At 49.0% G+C, this 25,450-nt stretch overlaps 1 protein-coding gene across 7 annotated transcripts in view; it reads right to left on the minus strand.

Moving 5' to 3' along the window:
- The window catches only part of adgrl1 (adhesion G protein-coupled receptor L1), a 300,069-nt gene that overhangs the window by 218,743 nt on the left and 55,876 nt on the right, over nucleotides 1-25,450 (minus strand). For all 7 annotated transcript variants that reach the window (XM_033012285.1, XM_033012282.1, XM_033012286.1 and 4 more), the window contains exon 2: nucleotides 16,427-16,581. In XM_033012285.1, coding sequence (XP_032868176.1) covers nucleotides 16,427-16,544 — 118 coding nt within the window. In that variant the 5' untranslated portion in view covers nucleotides 16,545-16,581. The remainder of the gene's footprint in view (nucleotides 1-16,426; nucleotides 16,582-25,450) is intronic.

The raw sequence follows: 25,450 nt of genomic DNA on the forward strand, positions 1-25,450 counted from the left end.
TAAGAAGGAACTGCAGATGCTGGAAAAATTGAAGGTGGACAAAAATGCTGGAGAAACTCAAGTAAGGGTGAGGCAGCATCTATGGAGCGAAGGAATAGGTGACGTTTCGGGTCGAGACCCTTCTTCAGGCTGAATGAGATAGAGAGATCGGGCGAATGAAAGAGATGGAGGGATATATTGAGAGAGGGGGAGAGGGGGAGGAAGAGAGGAAGAGAGGGGGAGGAAGAGAGGAAGAGAGGGGCAGAGAGGGGGAGAGAGGGAGAGAGGGGGAGGGGGGGGGAGAGGGAGAGAGGGAGAGAGGGGGAGAGAGAGGGGAAGAGGGAGGGGAGGGGATAGAGGGGGAGGGGGAGGAAGAGAGGGGGAGAGGGGGATAGGGGGAGAGAGGGAGAGAGGGGGAGAGGGGGGGAGAGGGGGAGAGGGGGGGAGAGGGGGAATTCTCTGGCTTCTCTCTGTCATTTACATCACATCTCATGGCAGACACGTCCCATGCGACCCACCAACGCACATTGGTTTGAAGTGTCAGCTCTGGAGCTCTGCTCAGTTAGCGCTGCCTTGGAGATGAAGAGAATTCATTAACCTTTACCACTGTCTCTCAATCCTCTGCTATTAAACGGCCCTGAGTCCTTTGGATCAGGAGCCTTTGAAGGTGGCAGCATAATTAGGGCCGTGTGGTCTAATACACAGTCGCCATTGGCCCTGCCTTCTCTGATGGAGGAACGAACACATTTCCTGGCTCAGTCAGTTCAATGTCCGTTTCCAAAGGGGTTCAGACCTGAATTATCTAGTGACGTTACAGCCCGCAGTGTCCACAGACCTTATTGATCGGAACAAATACAAAACACATTTATGTACAGACCCTTAGATCGATGCAAAATGCCGGAGTAACTCAGCGGGACAGGCAGCATCTCTGGGGAGAAGGACAATAGACATATGACATATGAATGGGTGACGTTTCAGATGAGACCCTCTATTGATTTGCTCGTTCACAACCCACATTATTTCTTGACCCTATTGATCAACCCATTACATAGAAACATAGAAAATAGGTGCAGGAGAAGAGGCCATTCGGCCCTTCGAGCCTGCACCGCCATTCAATATGATCATGGCTGATCATCCAACTCAGTATCCTGTACCTGCCTTCTCTCCATACCCCCTGATCCCTTTAGCCACATCTAACTCCCTCTTAAATATAGCAAACTGCAGTATATACAGAAACAAGGAACTGCAGATGCCGGCTTACACAAAAGGACACAGAGTGCTGGAGTAACTCAGCGGGTCAGGCAGCCTCCCTGAAGAACGTGGACTGGTGACATTTCGGTTCCCTTGAGAAGGGTGCCGACTCAAAACGTCACCTATCCATGTTCTCCGCAGATGCTGCCTGACCCACTGAGTTACTCCGGCACTCTGTGAAACGTCACCTATCCATGTTCTCCACAGATGCTGCCTGACCCACTGAGTTATGGTGCAGCAGTATCTATGGAGCTAAGGAAATAGGCAACGTTTCGGGCCGAAATCCTTCTGGAAATAGGCAACGTTTCGGGCCGAAACCCTTACGGGTTTTGGCCCGAAACGTTGCCTATTTCCTTAGCTCCAGAGATGCTGCCTGACCCGCTGAGTTACTCCAGCACTCTGTGAAACGTCACCTATCCATGTTCTCCACAGATGCTGCCTGACCCGCTGAGTTACTCCAGCGCTCTGTGTGTCACATTATATACAGACTCTATTTATTGATCAGTGCAAATATAGACCGCAGTGTCTACAGACTCCTTTAATCAATACCATCACAAACCACATTATGTACAGACCCTATTGATCAATATAATAATTCAATGGTTACTGTATTGTCACATGCAGCCTAGGGACAGTGAAATGCTTTGCTTTGCATACAACCCAAAAGAATCATACCATATGTAAGCACCGTACAGTCCGTATTATACAGCATGTGCGTCCACATTTCAAGAGGGTTAGAATACAAAATCACGGATATAATGCTGAGGTTCTATGATGCATTGGTCAGGCTGCATTTGGAATATTGGGAGCAATTTTTTGCACCACATGAGGGGCGGAAGATTGCAACCTTCACGTGGTCCGCCCCGTTTCGACTAATGCAATCAACTCGACGTGCACAAACGGAAGATCAAATAGAACAAGTTGTCCAACAACTTTAGGCTGTGCACGCCTCACGAAAGGAGAAGAAGAAGGCACCACATGTGAGGAAGGATGAGCTGGCTCTGGAGAGGGTCCAGTGGAGGTTTACGAGAATGATCCCAGGAATTAGTGGGTTAGTATATGATGAGTGTTTGTCGGCACTGGGCCTGTACTCGCTGCAGTTTAGAAGAATGAGGGGGGACCTCATTGAAACTTACAGAATAGTGAAAGGCTTGGATAGAGTGGATGTGGGAGGATGTTTCCACTAGTGGGAGAGTCTAGGACTAGAGGGCACAGCCTCAGAATTAAAGGACTTTCTTGATTCTTCATTAGCACGGGTATCGGGGGTTATGGGGAGAAGGCAGGAGAATGGGGTTAGGAGGGAGAGATAGATCAGCCATGATTGAATCGCAGAGTAGACTCGATGGGCCGAATGGCCCAATTCTGCTCCAATCACTTATGATTTTATGATCTTATGATTATATTACAGCCACAGTATAGAGTGGGCATGGACATGGACACCATTGGTCGGTATAATTACAGGTGTGAAGTTGGGTTTAGCCACTGACAAAGCGTTATTAGTTTAGAGATACAGCGCAGAAACAGGCCCTTCGGCCCATCGAGTCCGCACCGACCAGCGATCCCCGCACACTCGGGACAACTTACATCCATACCAAGCCAATGAACCTGCAAACCTGTACGCCTTTGGAGTGTGGGAGGAAACTGAAGATCTCGGGGAAACCCATGCAGGTCACGGGGAGAGCGTGCAAACTGGCGCCCGTAGTCGGGATCGAACCCGGTTCTCTACCGCTGTAAGACAGCAACTCTACCACTGCGCCACCATGTAACATTGAGCTTGAAGTTATAAAACTTAGAGTTAGCATCAGAAGACCTGGGTCCAAACTCCCCCAACATGGGGAACATTTCCCCTGCATCTCAGCCTGTCCAATCCCTTAAGAATTTTACATGTTTCTATAAGATTCCCTCTCATCTAAATTCCAGTGAATATAAGCCCAGTCGATCCATTCTAGACGTACAGGTTTGTAGGCTAATAATAATAATAATAATACATTTTATTTATGGGCGCCTTTCAAGAGTCTCAAGGACACCTTACAAAAATTGAGCAGGTAGAGGAAAAACATGTAAGGGGAATGAAATAAATAGTAGAGACATGACTAGTACACAAAGTAAAGACAAATAATAGGTTTGCTATAAGTGTAAATTGTCCCCAGTGTGTGTAGGATAGTGTTAGTGTGCGGGGATCGCTGGTCAGCACGGACTCGATGGGCCGAAGGGCCTGTTTCCGCGCTGTATCTCTAAACTAAACTAAACTACAGGCCATGCAATGAGATTTGTTGGGCTGGGAAATAATTGGTTGTGGGTTTGCGGACAGAGTGTGGCTATAAATAGCGCCAGATCGGAGCGAGCAGCTCCCACTAGTACAACGGGTCAGAGATCTGACCAAGGGTCACAGCTCGATGAGTGACCTGACGTGGGCGCTGAATGTGGAACAGTCCTGTGACTGACAGCGAGATATCAGTGCAAAGACAGTGCGGCACAGTGGCGCAGTGGTAGAGTTGCTGCCTCACTGCGCCAGACACCCGGGTTCGATCCCGACTACGGGTGCTGTCTGTACAGAGTTTGCACATTCTCCCCGTGACCTGCGTGGCTTTTCTCTGAGATCTTCTGGGGATTTGTAGGAAGGAACAGGGCGAGAGACAGGTACGAGAGACAAGCTAGATGCAGGAAAAATGTTCCCAATGTGGTCTCCTAATTTGAGGAAGGACATCCTTGTGATTGAGGCAGTGCAGCGTAGGTTCACGAGATTGATCCCTGGGATGGCGGGACTGTCATATGAGGAAAGATTGAAAAGACTAGGCTTGTATTCACTGGAGTTTAGAAGGATGAGGGGATATCTTATAGAAACATATAAAATTATAAAAGGACTGGACAAGCTAGATGCAGGAAAATTGTTCCCAATGTTGGGCGAGTCCAGAACCTGGGGCCACACAGTCTTAGAATAAAGGGGAGGCCATTTAAGACTGAGGTGAGAAAAATTCACCCAGAGAGTTGTGAATTTGTGGAATTCCCTGCCACAGAGGGCAGTGGAGGCCAAGTCACTGGATGGATTTAAGAGAGAGTTAGATAGAGCTCTAGGGGCTAGTGGAGTCAAGGGATATGGGGAGAAGGCAGGCACGGGTTATTGATTGGGGACGATCAGCCATGATCACTATGAATGGCGGTGCTGGCTTGAAGGGCCGAATGGCCTCCTCCTGCACCTATTTCTATGTTTGTAAAGGAAGGAATGCGGATGGCAGGTGCAAGCTCAGTGTGTGAAGGACTAGTTTTCGTGTTGCTTGGCTCAAAAAGCGTATGGTGTGGCTCTGGAGAACCTCTCTCAGATATGATTCCCATCACACCTCATTGTCAGTGACAGCAGGGGTCAGGCCAAAGTGCGCTCCAGTATTCAGCTGTAATTAGCAGCCTCAGATTTCATTATGTTGGATCTAATGGGTATCGGATGACAGGCCGGGCAGGAATGGCACTTGAAAGAAATGATGGATGGAGTACAGCAACAACTCACTACAAAGCAATGAATCACACAGAGATGTACTTCTGTCCAAGAACAGCGCTAATGGCTGCGTTTCCCACCGTCAGAGGGTGCTGGTAAGTTGCAGATTCAAGACAGCTTTAACCCCTTCCTCACCCTCCAGCTCCACAACTCTATCCTGCATAGCCTTCAGGTAGAAGGTCACAGGTTCAAGTCCCACACCAGCCTTAAATCTTGACCACGGTGGCACAGCGGTAGAGTTGCTGCCTCACAGCGCCAGAGACCCGGGTTCGATCCCGACTACGGGCGCTGTCTGTACGCTCTCCCCGTGACCCGCGTGGGATTTCTCCGAGATCTTCGGTTTCCTCCCACACTCCAAAGAAGTGCAGGTTTGTAGGTTAATTGGCTTCGGTATAAATGTAAATTGTCCCTAGTACGTGTGGGATAGTGTTAGTGTGCGGGGATCGCTGGTCGGCATGGACCCGGTGGGCCGAAGGGCCTTTTTCCGTGCTGTATCTCTAAACTAAACTAAATTGCAAAGGGGGAAAAGAATTTCCATTTACAGACTGCACAAACACAAAGGTAGGATTAGTCTCGCAGCTCCAGAGATCCAGGTTCGATCCCAACCTTGGGAGATGAGCGTGGGTATTGTCTGTACATGGAGTTTGTACGTGGAGTTTGTACGCTCTCCATGTGACCACGTGGGTTTTCTCCGGGTGCTCCGGTTTCGTCCCACATCCCAATGACCTGCAGGTTTGTAGGTTAATTGGCTTCTGTAAATTGGCCCTAGTGTGGAAGGTTGATCGCTAGTCAGCATGGGCTCGGTGGGCCGAAGGGCCTGTTTCCACACTGTACCTTAAACTAACAAGAAACCAACCAACGACACAAAGTGCTGGAGTAACTCAGTGGGTTGGGCAGCATCTCTGGGGAAAAAACAAATAGGTGACATTTCAGGTCCGGACCCTTCTTCAGATTCCACCACTGGGCTATTAATTTGTTGGTACACAAAAATGCTGGAGAAACTCAGCGGGTGTAGCAGCATCTATGGAGCGAAGGAAATAGGCAACGTTTCAGACTAAATGCTGCACCCGCTGAGTTTCTCCAGCATTTTTGTCTACCTTCGATTTTCCAGCATCTGCAGTTCCTTCTTAAACACTATTAATTTGTTGACTTTTTGTTTATTAAATATTTATAATATTTATTATATATTATATTTCATTTGGAGACAGCATAGAACTTCCGAATTGTCACTGTAAGTCATGTTGTCACTTGCGGGCGGAGCACCAAGGCAAATTCCTTGTATGTGAATACTTGGCCAATAAACTTATAAATTCATTCATTCATTTGGCCCAAGTATCCAAGTTGACCACTGATCATCTGGAGAGTGTGAAACTGAGTGGAAAAGGGAGAAATATAATAATTCTTGATTAGTATGGGTGTCAGGGGTTATGGGGAGAGTGGGGTTAGGAGGGGAGAGACAGATAGGCCATGAATGAATGGCGGAGTAGACATGATGGACCGAATGGCCTAATTCTGCACCAATCACTTATGAACTTACGGAACAAGGAACTGCAGATGCTGATTTACAAACGGGGAAACACAAAATGCTGGAGTAACTCAGCGGGTCAGGCAGCATCTCTGGAGAACATTTTTGGGTTGGGACCTTTCTTTGGAAGCAGATAGGTAGCACTTTAGAAAGGAGATGAGGAGGAATTTCTTTAGTCAGAGGGTGGTGAATCTGTGGAATTATTTGCCACAGAAGGCTGTGGAGGCCAAGTCAGTGGATATTTTTAAGGCAGAGATAGATAGATTCTTAATTAGAACAGGTGTCAGGGGTTATGGGGAGAAAGCAGGAGAATGGGGTTGAGAGGGAAAGGTAGATAGAAACATACAAACATAGAAAATAGGTGCAGGGGGTAGGCCATTCGGCCCTTCGAGCCAGTACCACCATTCAATATGATCATGGCTGAACACCCAAAATGAGTAGGTAGACAAAAATGCTGGAGAAACTCAGCGGGTGCGGCAGCATCTATGGAGCGAAGGAAATAGGCAACGTTTCGGGCCGAAACCCTGAAGGAAATAGGCAACGTTTCGGGCCGAAACCCTTCTTCAGATGAGTACCCAGTTCTTGCTTTCTCCCCATGTCCCTTGATTCCGTTAGCCTTAAGATTTATATGTAACATCTGATCTAACTTACAAAATTCTTCAGGGGTTGGACAGGCTAGATGCAGGAAGATTATTCCCGATGTTGGGGAAGTCTAGAACCAGGGGTCACAGTTTAAGGATAAGAGGGAAATCTTTTAGGACCGAGATGAGAAAATCATTTTTCACACAGAGAGTGGTGAATCTGTGGAACTCTTTGCCACAGAAGGTAGTTGAGGCCACAGTTCATTGGCTATATTTAAGAGGGAGTTAGATGTGGCCCTTGTGGCTAAAGGGATCAGGGGGTATGGAGAGGAGGCAGGGATGGGATACTGAGTTGGATGATCAGGCATGATCATATTGAATGGCGGTGCAGGCTCGAAGGGCCGAATGGCCTACTCCTGCACCTATTTTCTATGTTTCTAAGATCAGTCGTGGTCGGATGGCGTGGACTTGATGGGCCGAATGGCCTAATTCTGCTCTGGGAACTTCTGAATAGGAGACCCCCTCCATGTAAAGCAGCAGCTGTCGTGTCTACAAGGGGACAAGTCTTCACACTTACTGCAGTATTCTCAGCGGGCATCAAGTGATATTATCCTGCACATCTAAATGGCAGATTCTCTCTTGGTTTTTTTTAAATACTTTCCACAACACAGATTAAATTAGCTCAGATTTACAGAAAACAGTGCCCGGAGCCGTGAGCATCCACTGGCCAATTAAGCAATTGAAACGGTGTGAATTTCATCAGCGCATTGAACGCTCTGGCTGTCGGGCATAGGGTTCACTGCATTGTCATCTCCCAGAGTGAGTTTAGCTGATCCCGTCTCCTTCCTTCTCCCCCCTCCCCCTGCCCCCCCACCCCCCAGTCCCATCAGCCGAGCATCTTGTTAGAAACATAGAAAATAGGTGCAGGAGTAGGCCATTCGGCCCTTCGAGCCTGCACCGCCATTCAATATGATCATGGCTGATCATCCAACTCAGTATCCTGTACCTGCCTTCTCTCCATACCCCCTGATCCCTTTAGCCACAAGGGCCACATCTAACCCTCTTAAATATAGCCAATGAACTGTGTGGCCTCAACTACCTTCTGTGCCAGAGAATTCCACAGATTCACCACTCTCTGTGTGAATTAAAAAGATTCTCATCTCGGTCCTAAAAGACTTCCCCCTTATCCTTAAACTGTTACCCCTTGTTCTGGACTTCCCCAACATCGGGAACAATCTTCCTGCATCTAGCCTGTCCAACCCCTTAAGAATTTTGTAAGTTTCTATATGATCCCCCCTCAATCTTCTAAATTCTAGCGAGTACAAGCCGAGTCTATCCAGTCGTTCCTCATATGAAAGTCCTGCCATCCCAGGAATCAGTCTGGTGAACATTCTCTGTACTCCCTCTATTCTTGCTAAACACTTTAACTCCCCCTCACACTCCCACACTGACCTTTCTGTCCTGGGCCTCCTCCATTGTCAGAGTGAGGCCCAGTGCACATTGGAGGAACAGCACCTCATATTTCGCTTGGGTAGCTTACACCCCAGCGGTATGAACGTTGACTTCTCTAACTTCAGATAGCCCTTGCTTTCCCTCTCTCTCCATCTCTCCCCCTTCCCAGTTCTCTGAACAGTCTGACTGTCGGTCACGGGGAGAATGTGCAAACTCCGTACAGACTAACACTATCCTACACACATTGGGGACAATTTTACACTTATACCAAGCTGATTAACCTACAAGCCTGTACGTCTTTGGAGTGTGGGAGGAAACCGAAGATCTTGGCGAAAACCCACGCAGGTCACGGGGAGAACTCCGTACAGACAGCACCCGTAGTCGGGATGGAACCCGGGTCTCTGGCGCTGTGAGGCAGCAACTCTACCGCTGCTCCACCCTGCTGCCAGGTGGCTATGTGAGCTGTGCTGGTTCATTGTTTGTAGATTGGCCCTCTGCTACTCGCACTAAAGCTTCACCAGGGTGCCGAGTCTGTGCGTTTACGGCCCATCAAACCTCACCGCACGAACCCACTCCCAGCTCAGAGGGAGCGGACTCTGCCTATGCAGGCTCCCCCCTCCCTAATCATCCCTGACCTGTTCACAAATGACCACAAAGAACGAGAGCAATGATCCCACAGCCTCTCCTGTCAGGGATGAGGATTGCAGCAATCTCATCAACAACGTGGGCAGAAATGCTGGAGAAACTCAGCATGTGAGGCAGCATCTATGGAGTGATGGAAATAGACAACGTTTCGGGTCGAGACCCTTCTTCAAACCTGTCTGTCCTAGCAGACCCATTGTTTCTGCCTTGTTCGTGTACCGAAATCTCATCAACAATGTGGATGTTTCACTCCCATTTCCTCTCTTAGGCAAGAGCACGAAACAAAACCTGTACCTTGGCACACGCAACAATAAACCAAACTGACCCTCTCTCCTAATCTGTGGGAAGGAACTGCAGATGCTGGTTTACACTGAAGATAGACACAAAATGCTGGAGTAACTTAGCGGGGCAAGCATCATCTCTCGAGAGAAGGAATGGGAAACGTTTCGGGTCGAGACCCTTCTTCAGACTGAATCTGATCTTTATTTTTTTCTTTATTTCAGTCTAATTTGCTCCATTTCTTTCCCCGTTTTTACAAGACATTTTTTTAGACTTTTAGCGTTACAGAGTGGAAGGAGACCCTTCGACCCACTGAATCCACGAAGACCCCATCACTGTCAAAGCCCCAATGGTTTCGGAACTCCCACTGAGTCCAGGCCGACCAGTGATCCCATGCACCACATACTGGGGACAATTTTACATTTGCTAATCCACCTACAAACGTGCGTGTCTTTGGAGTGTGGGAGGAAACCGGAGCACCCGGAGAAAACCCACGCGGTCACGGGGAGATTGTACAAACTTCGCGCAAACAGCACCCGTAGTCGGGATCGAACCCGGGTCTCTGGCGCTGTAAGGCAGCAACTCTACCGCTGTGCCACCCTATTTCACAGAGGTGTGGAGTTCAGATCTGGGGGACGGACTTTGGCAATTCCTAATCCATTAGACACGCTAAATGTGTTATTTTTGTCATTTGTCAAAGCACCTTTTGGGGATAAAACATTGGTTCTGCAGTGTAGCTTGGATGACCTGGTGTGTAGGAAGAAACTGCAGATGCTGCTTTACACCGAAGATAGACACAAAAAGCTGGAGTAACTCAGCGGGACCGGCAGCATCTCTGGAGAGAAGGAATGGGTGATGTTTCGTGAAGAGATTCTTCTTCAGTCTGAAGAAGGGTCTCGACCCGAAACGTCACCCATTGCTTCTCTCCACAGATGCTGCCGGTCCCGCTGAGTTACTCCAGCTTTTTGTGTCTATCTCCAATCGTCTTGGCCCCGCTCTGGGAGTAGGAGTGGGGGCGGATCCGGACCGCAACGGCCGTGAACCCCAGGCCGAGCTTGGCGATCGTTTGCCCGCTTCTGCTGCTGTTGGAGGTGAGGCGTTGCGTCACGCCAGGGTGTCCCACTTTGGCCGTCAGTTACGCGACAGGCCGTTGGCGCGCGAAGTTTTCGTGCAGGACGAAATCCACACTCCTCCACACCGCACCATGCGCCCGTCCCGTGCTACCCACGCGCTACCCACGCTACACACACGCTACCCACGTGCTAGGTCGCGTAAATGGCGCGCGAATGACAGCCAAGTGGGACTGGCCCTTTACTTCAGCTTTTTGTGTCGATCTCTGGCACACGGGGTAACGGGATCAGCGCCATCAGCTTCCCGGAATAGCAACGACTCTCATTCTCCGTGTAAACCCCCGCCCTCTCCTTGTGTGGAGAGCTGCATCTAGAGCAGCCGCTGGGACTCTGTGAATAGGGCCCGACTTACTGAAACAATAGCCCGATGCCTTTAATTCTGCAAACACCGACAAGTAGAGCACATGCTGAGATCTGACCGCCCACCGCCCTCTCCCAGTCACACAGTGTTTGTGGGTAGAGAAAGCAGCCTGTCCTGGGTGTATGGGTGTATGTGACTATATGTGTGTGTATCTCTGTGCATTAGTGAGTGTGTATGTACGTGTATGTATCTGTGTGTGTCCGTGTCAGGGTGTCTGAGTGGTGTGTCTGTGTGTGTGTGTGTCAGAGTGTGTGTGTGAGACTGTATATCTGAGTGGTGTTTGTGTGTGTGTCTGTGTCAGGGTGTGTGTGTGAGACTGTATATCTGAGTGGTGTTTGTGTGTGTGTGTCTGTGTCAGGGTGTGTGTGTGAGTCTGTGTCAGGGGGTGTGTGTGAGACTGTGTGTGGGTGTCTGAGTGGTGTGTGTTTGTGTGTGAGTGCCTGTGTCAGTGAGTGTGTTAGTTTGTGTCTCCGTGTGTGAGTGCATCTGTGTGTGTGCGTGTGCGAGGGTGTAAGTGTGTCAGTGGGTGTATTTGTGCATCTCTGTCTGCATCTCTTAACTTGTGCTTGTGCGAGTGTGAGTGCGTGTGGGTGTGAGTGTGTGTGTGTGCGCGGGTGTTAGTGTGTGTGTGGGTGTTAGTGTGTGTGTGGATGTGAGTGTGAGTGCGTGTGGGTGTGAATGTGTGTGTGTGCGCGGGTGTGAGTGTGTGCGCGGGTGTGAGTGTTTGTGTGCGTGCGTATGTGTGTGTGAGACTGAGTTTGTGAGCTGTTGAGAGATTGTGTTTGCCGGCAGAGCAGATGGCTGGGTCTGTCGATCACATTTCACATTTCACCGCAGGCAGATGCTGAACTCACTGGCTGAGGGCCCAGCTGTTTACAATAGTTGCTCGGTGAGCAGTTTACTCTGGGGTGTGACACACACCCTCACGCCCCCCCCCCCCACCCCCTCACCTACTCACTCCATCCCCCTCACCCCTTCACTCCCCCCATCACCCCCCCCCGCCCCTTCACTCCCCCTCTCCTCCCATCACCCCTTCACTCCCCCTCACCTCCCATCACCCCCCCACTCAATCACCCCCTCACCCCCCCATCACCCCCTCACTTCCCTCCTCACCCCCTGCCTCCACTGATCCACCAAACGCAGTCATTGGAGACCAGTCGGAGCTGTGGGTGTGAGAATTTAGTTTAGTTTAGAGATACAGCACGGAAACAGGCCCTTCGGCCCACCGGGTCCGTACCTACCAGCGATCCCCGCACACTAGCACTATCCTACACGCACTAGAGACAATGTTACATTTACACCAAGCCGATTAACCTACAAGCCTGTACGTCTTTGGAGTGTGGGAGGAAACCGAAGATCTTGGCGAAAACCCACACGCAGGTCACGGGGAGAACGTGCAAACTCCGTACAGACAGCGCCCGTTGTTGGGATCGAACCCGGGTCTCCGGCGCTGTGAGGCAGCAACTCTACCACTGCCACCCTAAATGTGGATGTGGTCTCCATGTCCCCGCTTCTGCCTCCTCAGTGTAAATCACACATATCATTCAGTTTCAGTTTATTGTCACGTGTACTGAGGTACAGTGAAAAGCTTTTGTTGCGTGCTAACCAGTCAGCAGAAAGAATATATTATTACCATCGAACCATTCACAGTGTACAGAGATAGACAGTGAAGAGACTGTCATATGCTGAGAGAATGGAGCAGCTGGGCTTGTACATTCTGGAGTTTAGAAGGATGAGAGGATATCTCATTGAAACATATAAGATTGTTAAGGGCTTGGACACGCTAGAGGCAAGAAACATGTTCCCGATGTTGGGGGAGTCCAGAACCAGGGGCCACACAGTTTAAGAATAAGGAGTAAGCCATTTAGAACGGAGACGAGGAAACACATTTGGTGGTGAGTCTGTGGAATTCTCTGCCTCAGAGGGCGGTGGAGGCAGGTTCTCTGGATGCTTTCAAGAGAGAGCTAGATAGGGCTCTTAAAAATAGCGGAGTCAGGGGATATGGGGAGAAGGCAAGATAGGGGATGATCAGCCATGATCACATTGAATGGCGGTGCTGGCTCAAAGGGCCAAATGGCCTACTCCTGCACCAAAGCCCGACCTGCCATCTGGAATAACCTGTCCTGAATGTCGAAGAATTTTCAAAGCCAGGATTGGACTCATAAGCCATCTGAGAGTCCATATAAACAACAGAACGTTGCAGCCCATCATCCTCGACCTCGAGGGATAGCCATGACGGCAACAACAGGTATATGATAAGGGAATGATGTTTAGAGCAAGGTAAAGCCAGTAACGTCTGATCAGGGACGAGAGAGTTTGGAGCAGGGAGCATGTGTTTCAACGGAAGGCAGAGCATTAACAGAGTGAGGGGATCTTTCACCGTGACAGCACCTTAGTTGCATGGAGTGTGAGCACAGTAAGGGAGCCAGTGACTGCAGGCCAGTGTATGCTCCAGCCCTGTGGAGAGCAGAGTCACGCTGAAAGTCCGCGGCCCTGTCTGATCATTTATTTTTTTCTGCCAGTTAAGCCTGCTGCACGATTCCTTCGGCTCAATTAGCTGCTGTAATTGGCTACAGAAGCCCATTTAAACCCAGTCATTTGGAAGAGTCTCACCACAGGGTTGAAGGCATTGACGAGGGGAACGGAGCAGGTGTAAGGAAGTGGAGCCAGCCTCCCCAACACTCTGTCCACGAGAAATCTCAAGGCTCCAAATATGTTGACTGCACATCATTAAACAGCAGCGAGGGTTCGTCAAACCCAAAGCATCTGGACAGGCAGCATCTCTGGAGAAAAGGGAATGGGTGACGTTTCGGCTCGAGACCCTTCTTATTCACCTATTCCTTTTTCTCCAGAGCTGCTGTCTGGCCCGTTGAATTACTCCAGATTTTTGTGTCTATCTTCCATATAACCATATAACAATTACAGCACGGAAACAGGCCATCTCGGCCCTTCTAGTCCGTGCCGAACACTTATTCTCCCCTAGTCCCATCTACCTGCACTCAGACCATAACCCTCCCGTCCATATACCTATCCAATTTATTTTTAAATGATAAAATCGAACCTGCCTCCACCACTTCCACTGGAAGCTCATTCCACACAGCTGCCACTCTCTGAGTAAAGAAGTTCCCCCTCATGTTACCCCTATATCTAACGCAGGGGTGGAGAACCTGCGGCCTTCTAGGCCATTAAGTGCGGCCTTTTGAATGAATCCAAATTTTGTAGAACAAATCATTTTATTAATATATGTTTTTGTTCATCTTTTATTATTTTTATTTTAACCTTAAATTAAACGTATTTAAAATACCAAAGAGTAAAAGAATATTCAACTAAATAATCCTCCCCGACTAACGGCCACAATTAAAACATTACTAAGTCATGAGGGTATTTTAACAAAATAATGTACATATTGAAGTATATCTGATTGGAGTTTCTTGGATGTGGCCTTATTAGATTATAGCTAACTTAATGCGGCAATCCAACATGAAAAGGTTCCCCACCCCTGATCTAACCCATGCTGTTCTTCGTCTGCAGGGAAGGAACTGCAGATGCTGGTGTAGATCGAAGGTAGACCTAAAATGCTGGAGTAACTTAGTGGGGCAGGCAGCATCTCTGGGGAGAAGGAATAGGTGACGTTTCAGTTCGTGACCCTTCTTCAGACTGAGTCTTGAGTCGCATGAAGCCAGAAGAAGGGACCCGCCTCGAAACGTCACCCATTCCTTCTCTCCAGAGTTGCTGCCTGTCCCGCTGAGTTACTCCTGCATTTCATGCTCTATCCTGCTGCTATGTGGCAGCTAGTCATCTCACACCGATGACTATAGAGATGCTCCGTGCAAAATAGTCACGTTTTAAACCATGAAACCCAGTCAAACAAGAACCAATCTCAGTCTGAAGCATAACCTATGAGATGTCGTTGTGGTTCAGCTTATCGTCACGTGTACCGAGGTACAGTGAAAAGCTTTTGTTGCGTGCTAACCAGTCAGCGGAAAGACATAGAAACATAGAAAATAGGTGCAGAAGGAGGCCATTCGGCCCTTCGAGCCAGCACCGCCATTCATTGTGATCATGGCTGATCGTCCCCTATCAATAACCCGTGCCTGCCTTCTCCCCACATCCCTTGACTCCACTAGCCCCTAGAGCTCTATCTAACTCTCTCTTAAATCCATCCAGTGACTTGGCCTCCACTGCCCTCTGTGGCAGGGAATTCCACAAATTCACAACTCTCTGGGTGAAAAAGTTTTTTCTCACCTCAGTCTTAAATGACCTCCCCTTTGTTCTAAGACTGTGTGTGGCCCCTGGTTCTGGACTCGCCCCAACATTGGGAACATTATTCCTGCATCTACCTTTTCCAGTCCTTTTATAATTTTATATGTTTACATGAAACGTGATAAGGGAATAACATTTAGTGCAGCAAAGTGCGATCAAAGATAGTCTGAGGGTCACCAATGAGGTAGATAGTAGTTCACCGCTGCTCAAACTCAAGGTATTGCATAAGTGGAAGTGGCTACAGATTCCATCATTGACAGTCTAGCCTGCGGCCGCCTTTTACATCTAGTGTACATGGGTCAATCCAAATTGACAGTCACTGCCTTAGCCAACAGCAATACGTGGGAATTTGTTTCCTTCCCGCGGGTGGAGCTGTGATCTACATCTTACACACACTACAAGCCACACAACAGCCTGGAGAGACACAAAATGCTGGAGTAACTCAGCGGGACAGGCAGCATCTCCGGAGAGAGACGTCTGATGAAGGATCCCAACCTGAAACGTCACCCATTCCTTCTCTCCAGAGATGCTGCCTGTCCCGCTGAGTTACTCCAGCATTTTGTGTCTATCTTCGGTGTAAACCAGCCTCTGCAGTTCCTTCCACCACACAACAGCCGGCCAGTCGAGTATGAGCTTTCCTCAGCATCTTGGACCAAACTGAACAGGAGCCACTTTGGAACCTGGTCACTGTGTTGTAGCTGATGCCTGAGTGTCCCGACATCTCGCAAACTCTTCTCCAGACCCCCTCTTGCAAGCAGCACACCCCTGCAGCAGTAACAGGGCTGTGGATCTGGATGTAGTACGCTGAAAAACTCTCGGTAGAGCATCATGGCCCTGTCCCACGGTGCGAGTTCATTCCAAGAGCTCTCCCGAGTTTAAAAAAAAATCAAACTCGTGGTAAGCACGGAGAATGAACGTAGCGGGTACGTCGGAGCTCGGGGACGTCTCCTAGCGGCTCGTAACGCCAACGGCAGGTACTCGGGAAGACTCGCTAACGGCAGGTAAGCACGGGAAGACTCGCGAAGATTTTTCAACACGTTGAAAAATGTCCACGAGAGCCCCGAGTACCGACGAGCGGCCATTACCGTAAATCTCCGAGTTCGAATCCGGGCAAACTCGGGGAGAGCTCTTGGAATGAACTCGTACCGTGGGACAGGGGTTTCACTCAGCACTGGACAGTTTTATACTGGACATTTACACCAAGCCAATTAACCTACAAACCTGGAGTGTGGGAGGAAACCGAAGACCTCGGAGAAAGCCCACGCAGGTCACGGGGAGAACGTACAAACTCCATACAGACAGCGGCCACAGTCGGGATCGAACCCGGGTCTCCGGCGCGGCATTTTGCTGTAAGGCAGCAACTCTACCGCTGCGCCACCATGACCGGTGGCAAATTGCATGACGTTACAGAGAGAGTAACAAAGTAAGGAGAGAACTCAAAGTGCCGACTGCCCATTGGAACCAGTGCCTTACCTTCTGCAGGGCTTGTGTTGAGGACCATAATCCAGCATAGCCACGATGCCCATCGGAGGAAGCCCATTGTCTTGTGTCTAGTCCTTGAGTCCCGTCCCGCCATGAAACAGTCCACCATTGGAAGCTTGCAGGTTGGGAAGAAGCGGTCTTCAAGCCTGAGGAAGCAAAAAAAAAAGTTGATAGGTTGGACTTTAACAAAAGGTCATTCTCGTCTGTGTGTGTAGGCGGGATTATAGGTTGCTCTCTGCGAAGGGGAACAGATCTCACTGAAAGCTGACAGAGATGTCTTTCAGAGAAACGTGCCTTGAACAAGGAAGCGGCAAGCAACATCGCAACCATTATACCACTGCCAATCAGCATTCCCCGATGCACTGTGTACACTGGTCAGACAACGTGAGTTTAGAATGAGCATGTTGCACAGACAACAGGAACCAGACAATGCAAAATGTACCCTCTGCTGCCACATATCTAGCACAAGGTGGAGAGAGACAGATGAAAATGACCAACGCTAGTCAGCCAGTATAAAGAATCTAAAGGTAGACACAAAATGCTGGAGGAACTCAGCGGGTGAGGCAGCATCTATGGAGAGAAGGAATAGGTGACGTTTCAGGTCGAGACTCTTCTTCAGATTGATCAATAGGTGACGTTTCGGATCGAGACCCTTCTTCAGACTGATCAATAGGTGACGTTTCGGGTCGAGACCCTTCTTCAGACTGATCAATAGGTGACGTTTCAGGTCGAGACCCTTCTTCAGAATAAAGATTATTGCCACGTTACTTAGAACATGGAACAGAACAACGCAGGAACAGATCCTTCGCCCACAATGTCTGTGCCGAACATGATTGGTCTAGTTCAGAGATACAGCAGGGAAACAGGCCCTTTGGCCCGTTCTTGTGCTGTACTGTCCCATGTTCTATATGCAGATTGGTCATGGGCTTTTATGGATGTGCCAGCCACCTTGTGCCAGGATGATGGAGCTTCTCCAACTTGGCTGCACCCTTCTTCAGCTCAAAGTTCTGGATAGAGTCTTTACTTTAAGAAATACAATGCGGTAACAGGCCCTTCAGCCCACTGACCAACGATCACCGCACACTAACGCTATCCTACACACACACAATACACAATAGACAATAGGTGCAGGGGTAGGCCATTCGGCCCTTCGAGCCAGCACCGCCATTCAATGTGATTATGGCTGATCATCCCCAATCAGTACCCCGTTCCTGCCTTCTCTCCACATCCCTTAACTCCGCTAAGCATAAGAACCCTATCTAGCTCTCTCTTGAAAGCATCCAGAGAACCGGCCTCCACCGCCCGCTGAGCCAGAGAATTCCACACATTGGGGACAATTTACAATTACACCATGCCAATTAACCTACAAAACCTGTGCATGTATTTGGAGTGCGGGAGGAAACCGGAGCACCCAGGGAAAAACCCACGCAGGTCACGGGGAGAACGTGCAAACTCCGTGCAGACAGCACCCGTAGTCAGGATCGAACCTGGGTCTCTGGTGCTGTGAGGCAGCAACTCTACTGCTGCGCCACCGTGCCACCCTTAAAAAGATAAACCAACATCACCTGCCTGCATGGGATCCATATCCCACCATTCCCTGCATATCCACATACGCATATAACATTCCCTTAAACATTACTATAATCTCGACTTCCACCCTCACCCCTAGCACCCACAACTAATTGTGTAAAAAATCTTGCCCTGAACAAGTTGTAAACTCTACCTCTCTCCCTCTAGTCTTTGATATTTCCTCCCTGAAAAAAAAGGTTCTGACTGTCAACCGCATCTATGCCTCCCATAATCAGATACACTTCTATAAGGTCTCCCCTCAACCTCTGCTTTCCCTTCTCTCCATTGATGCTGCCTCACCCGCTGAGTTACTCCAGCATTTTGTGTCTACCTTCGATTTTACCAGCATCTGCAAAGACAATAGACAATAGACAATAGGTGCAGGAGTAGGCCATTCAGCCCTTCAAGCCAGCACCAACATTCAATGTGATCATGGCTGATCATCCCCAATCAGTACCCCGTTCCTGCCTTCTCCCCATATCCCCTGACTCCGCTATCCCTATCCAGCTCTCTCTTGAAAGCATCCAGAGAACCTGCCTCCACCGCTCTCTGAGGCAGAGAATTCCACAGACTCACCACTCTCTGTGAGAAAAAGTGTTTCCTCGTCTCCGTTCTGAATGGCTTACTCCTTGTTCTTAAACAGTGTGGCCCCTGGTTCTGGACTCCCCCGACATGGGGAACATGTTTCCTGCCTCTAGTGTGTCCAAGCACTTAACAATCTTATATATTTCAATGAGATCCCCTCTCGCCCTGCTAAACTCCAGAGTGTACAAGCCCAGCTGCATTCTCTCAGCATATGACAGTCCCGCCATCCCGGGAATTAACCTTGCAGTCTCTCCAAAGCAGTTCTTCCTTACATGCCAAGTCTTTCCAATCAGAACTTGTAGCTAATTCATTCCAATCCCGCTATCATTCTGCAAAAAAACAACTTTCCTTCTGCAGTCCCTCCAAAGCAACACATCCTTCCTATATTGGGGTGACCTGACTTGCATGCAATACTCCAAATGCGGTCTCACCAAAGTCCTATAGAGCTGTATCTTTGAATACAGTCTGAAGAAGGGTTTCGGCCCGAAACGTTGCCTATTTCCTTCGCTCCATAGATGCTGAGTTTTTCCAGCACTTTTGTCTCCCTTCGATTTTCCCGCATCTGCAGTTCCTTCTTGAACACTGTATCTTTGAATGCTTGATAAAGGCGGGGGTTTGTGCCACTGTGTTATATAACCAGAACATAATTTCAAGCGCAGTGCACTCATTGTGAAAATAACTGCATCTGAATCGATTCACTGCCAATTCCAACTCGAGCCCCTTCATCTGTAAATAATATTAATTGGAGATACAAGTGTTCTTAATCTTCAGTCTGAAGAAGGGTCTTGACCCGAAACGTCACCCATTCCTTCTCTCCAGAGACGCTGCCTGTCCCGCTGAGTTACTCCAGCTTTTTGTTTCTGTAACAAGTGTTCAGAACGCCATTTCTCCCCATTCATCAATCTCCTGTCTGAATCCAGTATACATTAGTGATAGGAGAAGAAGTAGGCCATTCGGCCCATCAAGTCCACTCCGACATTCAATCTTGGCTGATCTATCTCTCCCTCTCAACCCCATTCTCCTGCCTTCTCCCCGTAACCCCTGACACCCGTACTGATCAAGAATCTGCCAATCTCCGCCTTAAAGGTATGAGCTACAAGGAGAGCATACATGCTGAAAATGTTTAGTTTAGAGATACAGCGCGGAAACAGGTCCTTCGGCCCAACGAGCCCGTTCCAACCAGCGATCACTGCACACTAACACTATCCCACACACACACACACACTAGGGACAATTTTACATTTACACCAAGCCGATTAACCTACAAACCTGTACGTCTTTAGAGTGTGGGAGGAAACCGAAGTTCTCGGAGAAAACCCACGCAGGTCACGGGGAGAACGTGCAAACACTGTACAGACAACACCCGTAGTCGGGATCGAACCCGGGTCTCTGGCGCCGTGAGGCAGCACCTTTACAGTGCTGCCCTGATTCTCTGATCTCCAGAGATGCTGCCTGACCCGCTGAGTTACAGCAGGCCTTTCATCTTTTTGACGTTATGTGTGGGTGAGCTCTGAGAGCTATCACGCCCAGGATGTACCGTGGTAAGCCATGTCAGATGACAACAAGGCTGCCAAGAAACATGAAGATAAACTTGCCAATCACTGTTCATGTGTTGGGGAAGTTGTCACAGTTCCCCAGTGGGAATACAACGCTGAGCGCAAACTGTGGAAGTACAGTCACAGCGAGCTAAAAGTCACAAGTTACTACTGAAATAAAAGTGTTGGAGAAAAGGCATTGCAAACAATACGTGGTACACAAAAAAGCTGGAGAAACTAAGCGGGTGCAGCAGCAGCTATGGAGCGAAGGAAATAGGCAACGTTTCGGGCCGAAACCCTTCTTCAGACATTACAGTTCAGTTTAGTTTATTGTCACGTGTACCGAGGTACAGTGAAAAGCTTTTGTTGCGTGCTAACCAGTCAGCGGAAAGACAATACATGATTACAATCGAGCCATTTACAGTGTACAGATACATGATAAGGGAATAACGTTTAGTGCAAGGTAAAGCCAGTAAAGTCCGATCAAGGATAGTCCGAGGGTCACCAATGAGGTAGATAGTAGTTCAGGACTGCTCTCTGGTTGTGGTAGGATGGTTATATAGTCATAGAGTGATACAGTGTGGAAACAGGCACTTTGGCCCAACTTGCCCACACCGACCAACATGTCCCAGCTGCACTAATCCCATTTGTCAGCATTTGGCCCATATCCCTCCAAACCTGTCCTATCCATGTACCTGTCTAACTGTTTCTTAAACGTTGGGATAGTCCCAGCCTCAACTACCTCCTCTGGCAGCTTGTTCCATACACCCACCACCCTTTGTGTGAAAAAGTTACCCCTCAGATTCCCAATAAATCTTTTCTTTAGGAAGGCGATGAGGACGAATTTCTTTAGTCAGAGGGGGTGAGTCTGTGGGGTTCACTGCCACAGAAGGCTGTGGAGGCCAAGTCAGTGGATATTTTTAAGGCAGAGATAGATAGATTCCTGATTAGTACGGGTGTCAGGGGTTATGGGGAGAAGGCAGGAGAATGGGGTTAGGAGGGAGAGATAGATCAGCCATGATTGAATGGCGGAGTAGACTTGAAGGGCTGAATGGCCTAATTCTGCTCTTATCACTCGCTAGAATTTAGAATTTAGAAGATTGAGGGGGGATCTTATAGAAACGTACAAAATTCTTAAGGGGTTGGACAGGCTAGATGCAGGAAGATTATTCCCGATGTTGGGGAAGTCCAGGACGAAGGGGTCACAGTTTAAGGATAAAGGGGAAATCCTTTAGGACCGAGATGAGAAAAACATTTTTCACACAGAGAGTGGTGAATTTGTGGAACTCTCTGCCGCAGAAGGTAGTTGAGGCCACAGTTCATTGGCTATATTTAAGAGGGAGTTAGATGTGGCCCTTGTGGCTAAAGGGATCAGGGGGTATGGAGAGAAGGCAGGTACAGGATACTGAGTTGGATGATCAGCCATGATCATATTGAATGTCGGTGCAGGCTCGAAGGGCCGAATGGCCTACTCCTGCACCTATTGTCTATGTTTCTATGTTTCTATCACTTATGCTGTACCGTTCTATTTTCTACGAACTATCGAGCTGATGACAGAAGATTTCCTTCCGCATAGGTCATCAGAGGGTTAGATGGGTATTATGACTTAGATGTGCTTTAATTTAAAATTCCAGACTGATTTAGTTACTTCAATTCAGTCCAGCACAGAGCCCTGCTGGGATTCACTCTCATGTTTCAGTATTAATGGTCCAGATATCCAGCTGTGTCCAGTAAGTTAGCCATTACATCATGGACCTTCCTGAAGAAAGGTCATTGACCTGCGACACTAACTCCGTCTACTTCTCCACAGATGCTGCTCAGCCCGCTGAGTAGTTTAGCTTAGAGATACAGTGCGGAAACAGGCCCTTCGGCCCACCGAGTCTGCGCTGACCAGCGATCCCCGCACACTAGCACGATCCCCGCATACTAGCACTATCCTACACACACACACTGGGGACAATTTACAGCAGGCCTTTGTTGTGTGGGAGGAAACCAGAGCACCCGGAGAAAACCCACGCGGGTCACAGGGAGTGGGTACAGACTCCGTACAGACAGCACCCGTAGTCAGGATCGAACCCGGGTCTCTGGCGCTGTTGGGCAGCAACTCTACCGCTGCACCACCGTTTGTGTGTGCGTGCGCGCGCGTGTGTGCGTGCGTGTGTGTGTGCGCGCGTGTATGAGTGTGTGCGTGTGTGTGTGTATGAGTGTGTGCGTGTGTGTGTGCGTGTGCATGTGTGTGAGTGTGTGCGTGTGGGCGTGTGTGTGTGTGTGTGTGTGTGTGTGTGTGCGTGCGCGCGTGTGCGTGTGTGTGTGCGTGCGGCGTGTGTGTGTGCGTGCGGCGTGTGTGTGTGTGTGTGTGCGTGTGCGTGTGTGTGTGCACGCGCGTGTGTGTGTGTGTGTGCGTGTGTGTGTGTGCGTGTGTGTGTGCGTGTTTGTGTGTGTGTGTGTGTGTGTGTACGTGCGTGTGTGTGTGTGTGTGTGTGCGTGTGTGTGTGTGTGTTTGTGTGTGTGTGTGTGTGGGGGTGTGTGTGTGTGTGTGTGTGGTGTGTGCGTGTTTGTGTGTGTGTGTGTGTGTGGGGGGTGTGTGTGTGCGTGTGCGTGTGTGTGCGTGTGCGTGTGCGTGTGTGTGTGTGTGCACGCGCGTGTGTGTGTGTGTGTGCGTGTGCGTGTGTGTGTGGTGCGTGTGTGTGTTTGTGTGTGTGTGTGTGTGTGTGTGTGTGTGTGTGTGTGTGTGTGTGTGTGTGTGTGTGTGTCTGTGCGTGTGGTGTGTGTGTGTGTGTGTGTGTGTGTGTGTGTGTGTGTGTGTGTGTGTGTGTGTGTGCGTGTGCGTGTGTGTGTGCGTGTGTGTGGTGCAGCATATTGGGATGAAGGGTGCTGTCTCCCAGTGTACACAGGCTGTGGTGCAGTGTGTCACAGTGAGCATTGTGTGGGCGGTTCAGTAACTCACGACGTTGTGAGCAGCTTCAGGCTCCCGATCTACAAAGGTATATACTTGCCACCGAGGAGGTTCAAGCAAGGTTCAGCAGAGTGATCGCTGGGACGGAGCAGTGTCGCATGGCAATGGCGTGCATGCTCTGTGTCTCTGACATGCTGCATCACACACTGCATCACCGAGCCTGTTCTCACTGCAGCTCAACAGCTCCAGGGATGGTCTGTGGAAGAACGAACCACAGATGCTGGTTTAAACCAAAGATAGACACAAAATGCTGGAGTAACTCAGCGGGACAGGCAGCATCTCCAGGGAGAAGGAATGGGTGACGTTTCGGGTCGAGACTCTTCTTCAGACCCTGAAGACTGGACCCGAAACGTCACCCATTCCTTCTCTCCGGAGATGCTACCTGTCCCGCTGAGTTACTCCAGCATTTTGTGTCTGTCTAGGGGTGGTCAGACTGAAGCTAAAACTACAGGGGGGGACCTCATTCCTGAAACATCCCGAATAGTCAAAGCCCTGGATAGAGTGGATGTGGAGAGGGTGTTTCCACTCGTGGGAGAGTCCAGGACTAGAGGTCACAGCCTCCGAATTAAAGGACGTTCTTTTAGGAAAGGGACAAGGAGAAATTTCTTTAGTCAGAGGGTGGTGAATCTGTGGTGGCCAAGTCAATGGGTATTTTTAAGGCAGAGATAGATAGATTCTTGATTAGTGCGGGTGTCAGGGGTTATGGGGAGAAGGCAGGAGAATGGGGTTAGGAGGGAGGGATAGATCAGCCATGATTGAATGGCGGAGTAGACTTGATGGGTCGAACAAAATCCTGGAGAACTGCGCAATACCGCGCGCAACTCCCCACTCCTCCACGCCACTCCATGCCCCCGCCCCACGCTAGCCACACGCTACCAGGTCACGTAAATGACAGCCAAGTGGGACAGGTCCTTTAGTGTGCGGGGATCGCTGGTCTGTGTGGACTCATAAAAACATAGAAACATAGAAACATAGAAAATAGGTGCAGGAGTAGGCCATTCGGCCCTTCGAGCCTGCACCGCCATTCAATATGATCATGGCTGATCATCCAACTCAGTATCCCATCCCTGCCTTCTCTCCATACCCCCTGATCAATGTTGGGGAAGTCCAGGACAAGGGGTCACAGCTTAAGGATAAGGGGGAAATCCTTTAAAACCGAGATGAGAAGAACTTTTTTCACACAGAGAGTGGTGAATCTATGGAACTCTCTGCCACAGAAGGTAGTTGAGGCCACAGTTCATTGGCTATATTTAAGAGGGAGTTAGATGTGGCCCTTGTGGCTAAGGGGATCAGAGGGTGTGGAGAGATGGCAGGTACAGGATACTGAGTTGGATGATCAGCCATGATCATATTGAATGGCGGTGCAGGCTCGAAGGGCCGAATGGCCTACTCCTGCACCTAATTTTTATGTTTCTATGTTTAGCCACAAGGGCCACATCTAACTCCCTCTTAAATATAGCCAATGAACTGTGGCCTCAACTACCTTCTGTGGCAGAGAATTCCACAGATTCACCACTCTCTGTGTGTGAGCCCCAGGGGCGAAGGGCCTGTTTCCATGCTGTATCTCTAAACAAATGTAAAATCTGCAGCTCCTTTGTACATGCCCTGAATCTGGAGATATGAGTTGTCAAACCAGGCAAGGCCCACAAACACCGCTTCATCAGAAAGTCCTTCAAACCGCTCAAGAGACACCTTTAGTATTCCTGCCAGACGTGTTCCACAGCTGAACATGTCAGATGTCTGATTGTAAAACATAAATTAAAAAAGAGAGCAGTTCTAAACTAAACAACACAGACAGATACAGAGTGTGAAAGAAATCAGTTAACAACATGACATCTCAACTCCTCAAATAGGTAACATCAAAATACTCAATAAAAATAAATGAAACACAGTCTACCTGACGGGTGAAACAGCTCAACATTCAAACACTTTTCACCACCACAGGTACCTCAATACTTAGGATTACCCAAAGTGCCACAAACAAATCTCTCTCCACACAAATTACTCAACACACACACCATGGTTCACTGAGGCGTCAGTTACTGTCACGTATGTGTACACTGCAGAGTGAGATTATTTTTACATAGATCACACCTGCACCAGTCGACATGTATTGGCACCATTTACAACATCATGGAGTGATACAGCACGGAAACAGGCCCTTCGGCCCAACTTGCCCCTGCTGGCCATCTACATTAGTAGGCTAGATTATTGTAACGGTCTCCTTGCAGGTCTTCCAAAAAAAAACTGTCAGGCAGCTACAGCTTGTTCAGAACGCTGTTGCTAGAGTTCTAACAAAGACCAAAAAATTTGAACACATTACACCAATTCTTAAATCCTTACATTGGCTCCCTGTATGTCAGAGAATTG

This window comes from Amblyraja radiata, chromosome 35 (assembly GCF_010909765.2).
Source record: "Amblyraja radiata isolate CabotCenter1 chromosome 35, sAmbRad1.1.pri, whole genome shotgun sequence".
Lineage (NCBI taxonomy): Eukaryota > Metazoa > Chordata > Chondrichthyes > Rajiformes > Rajidae > Amblyraja > Amblyraja radiata.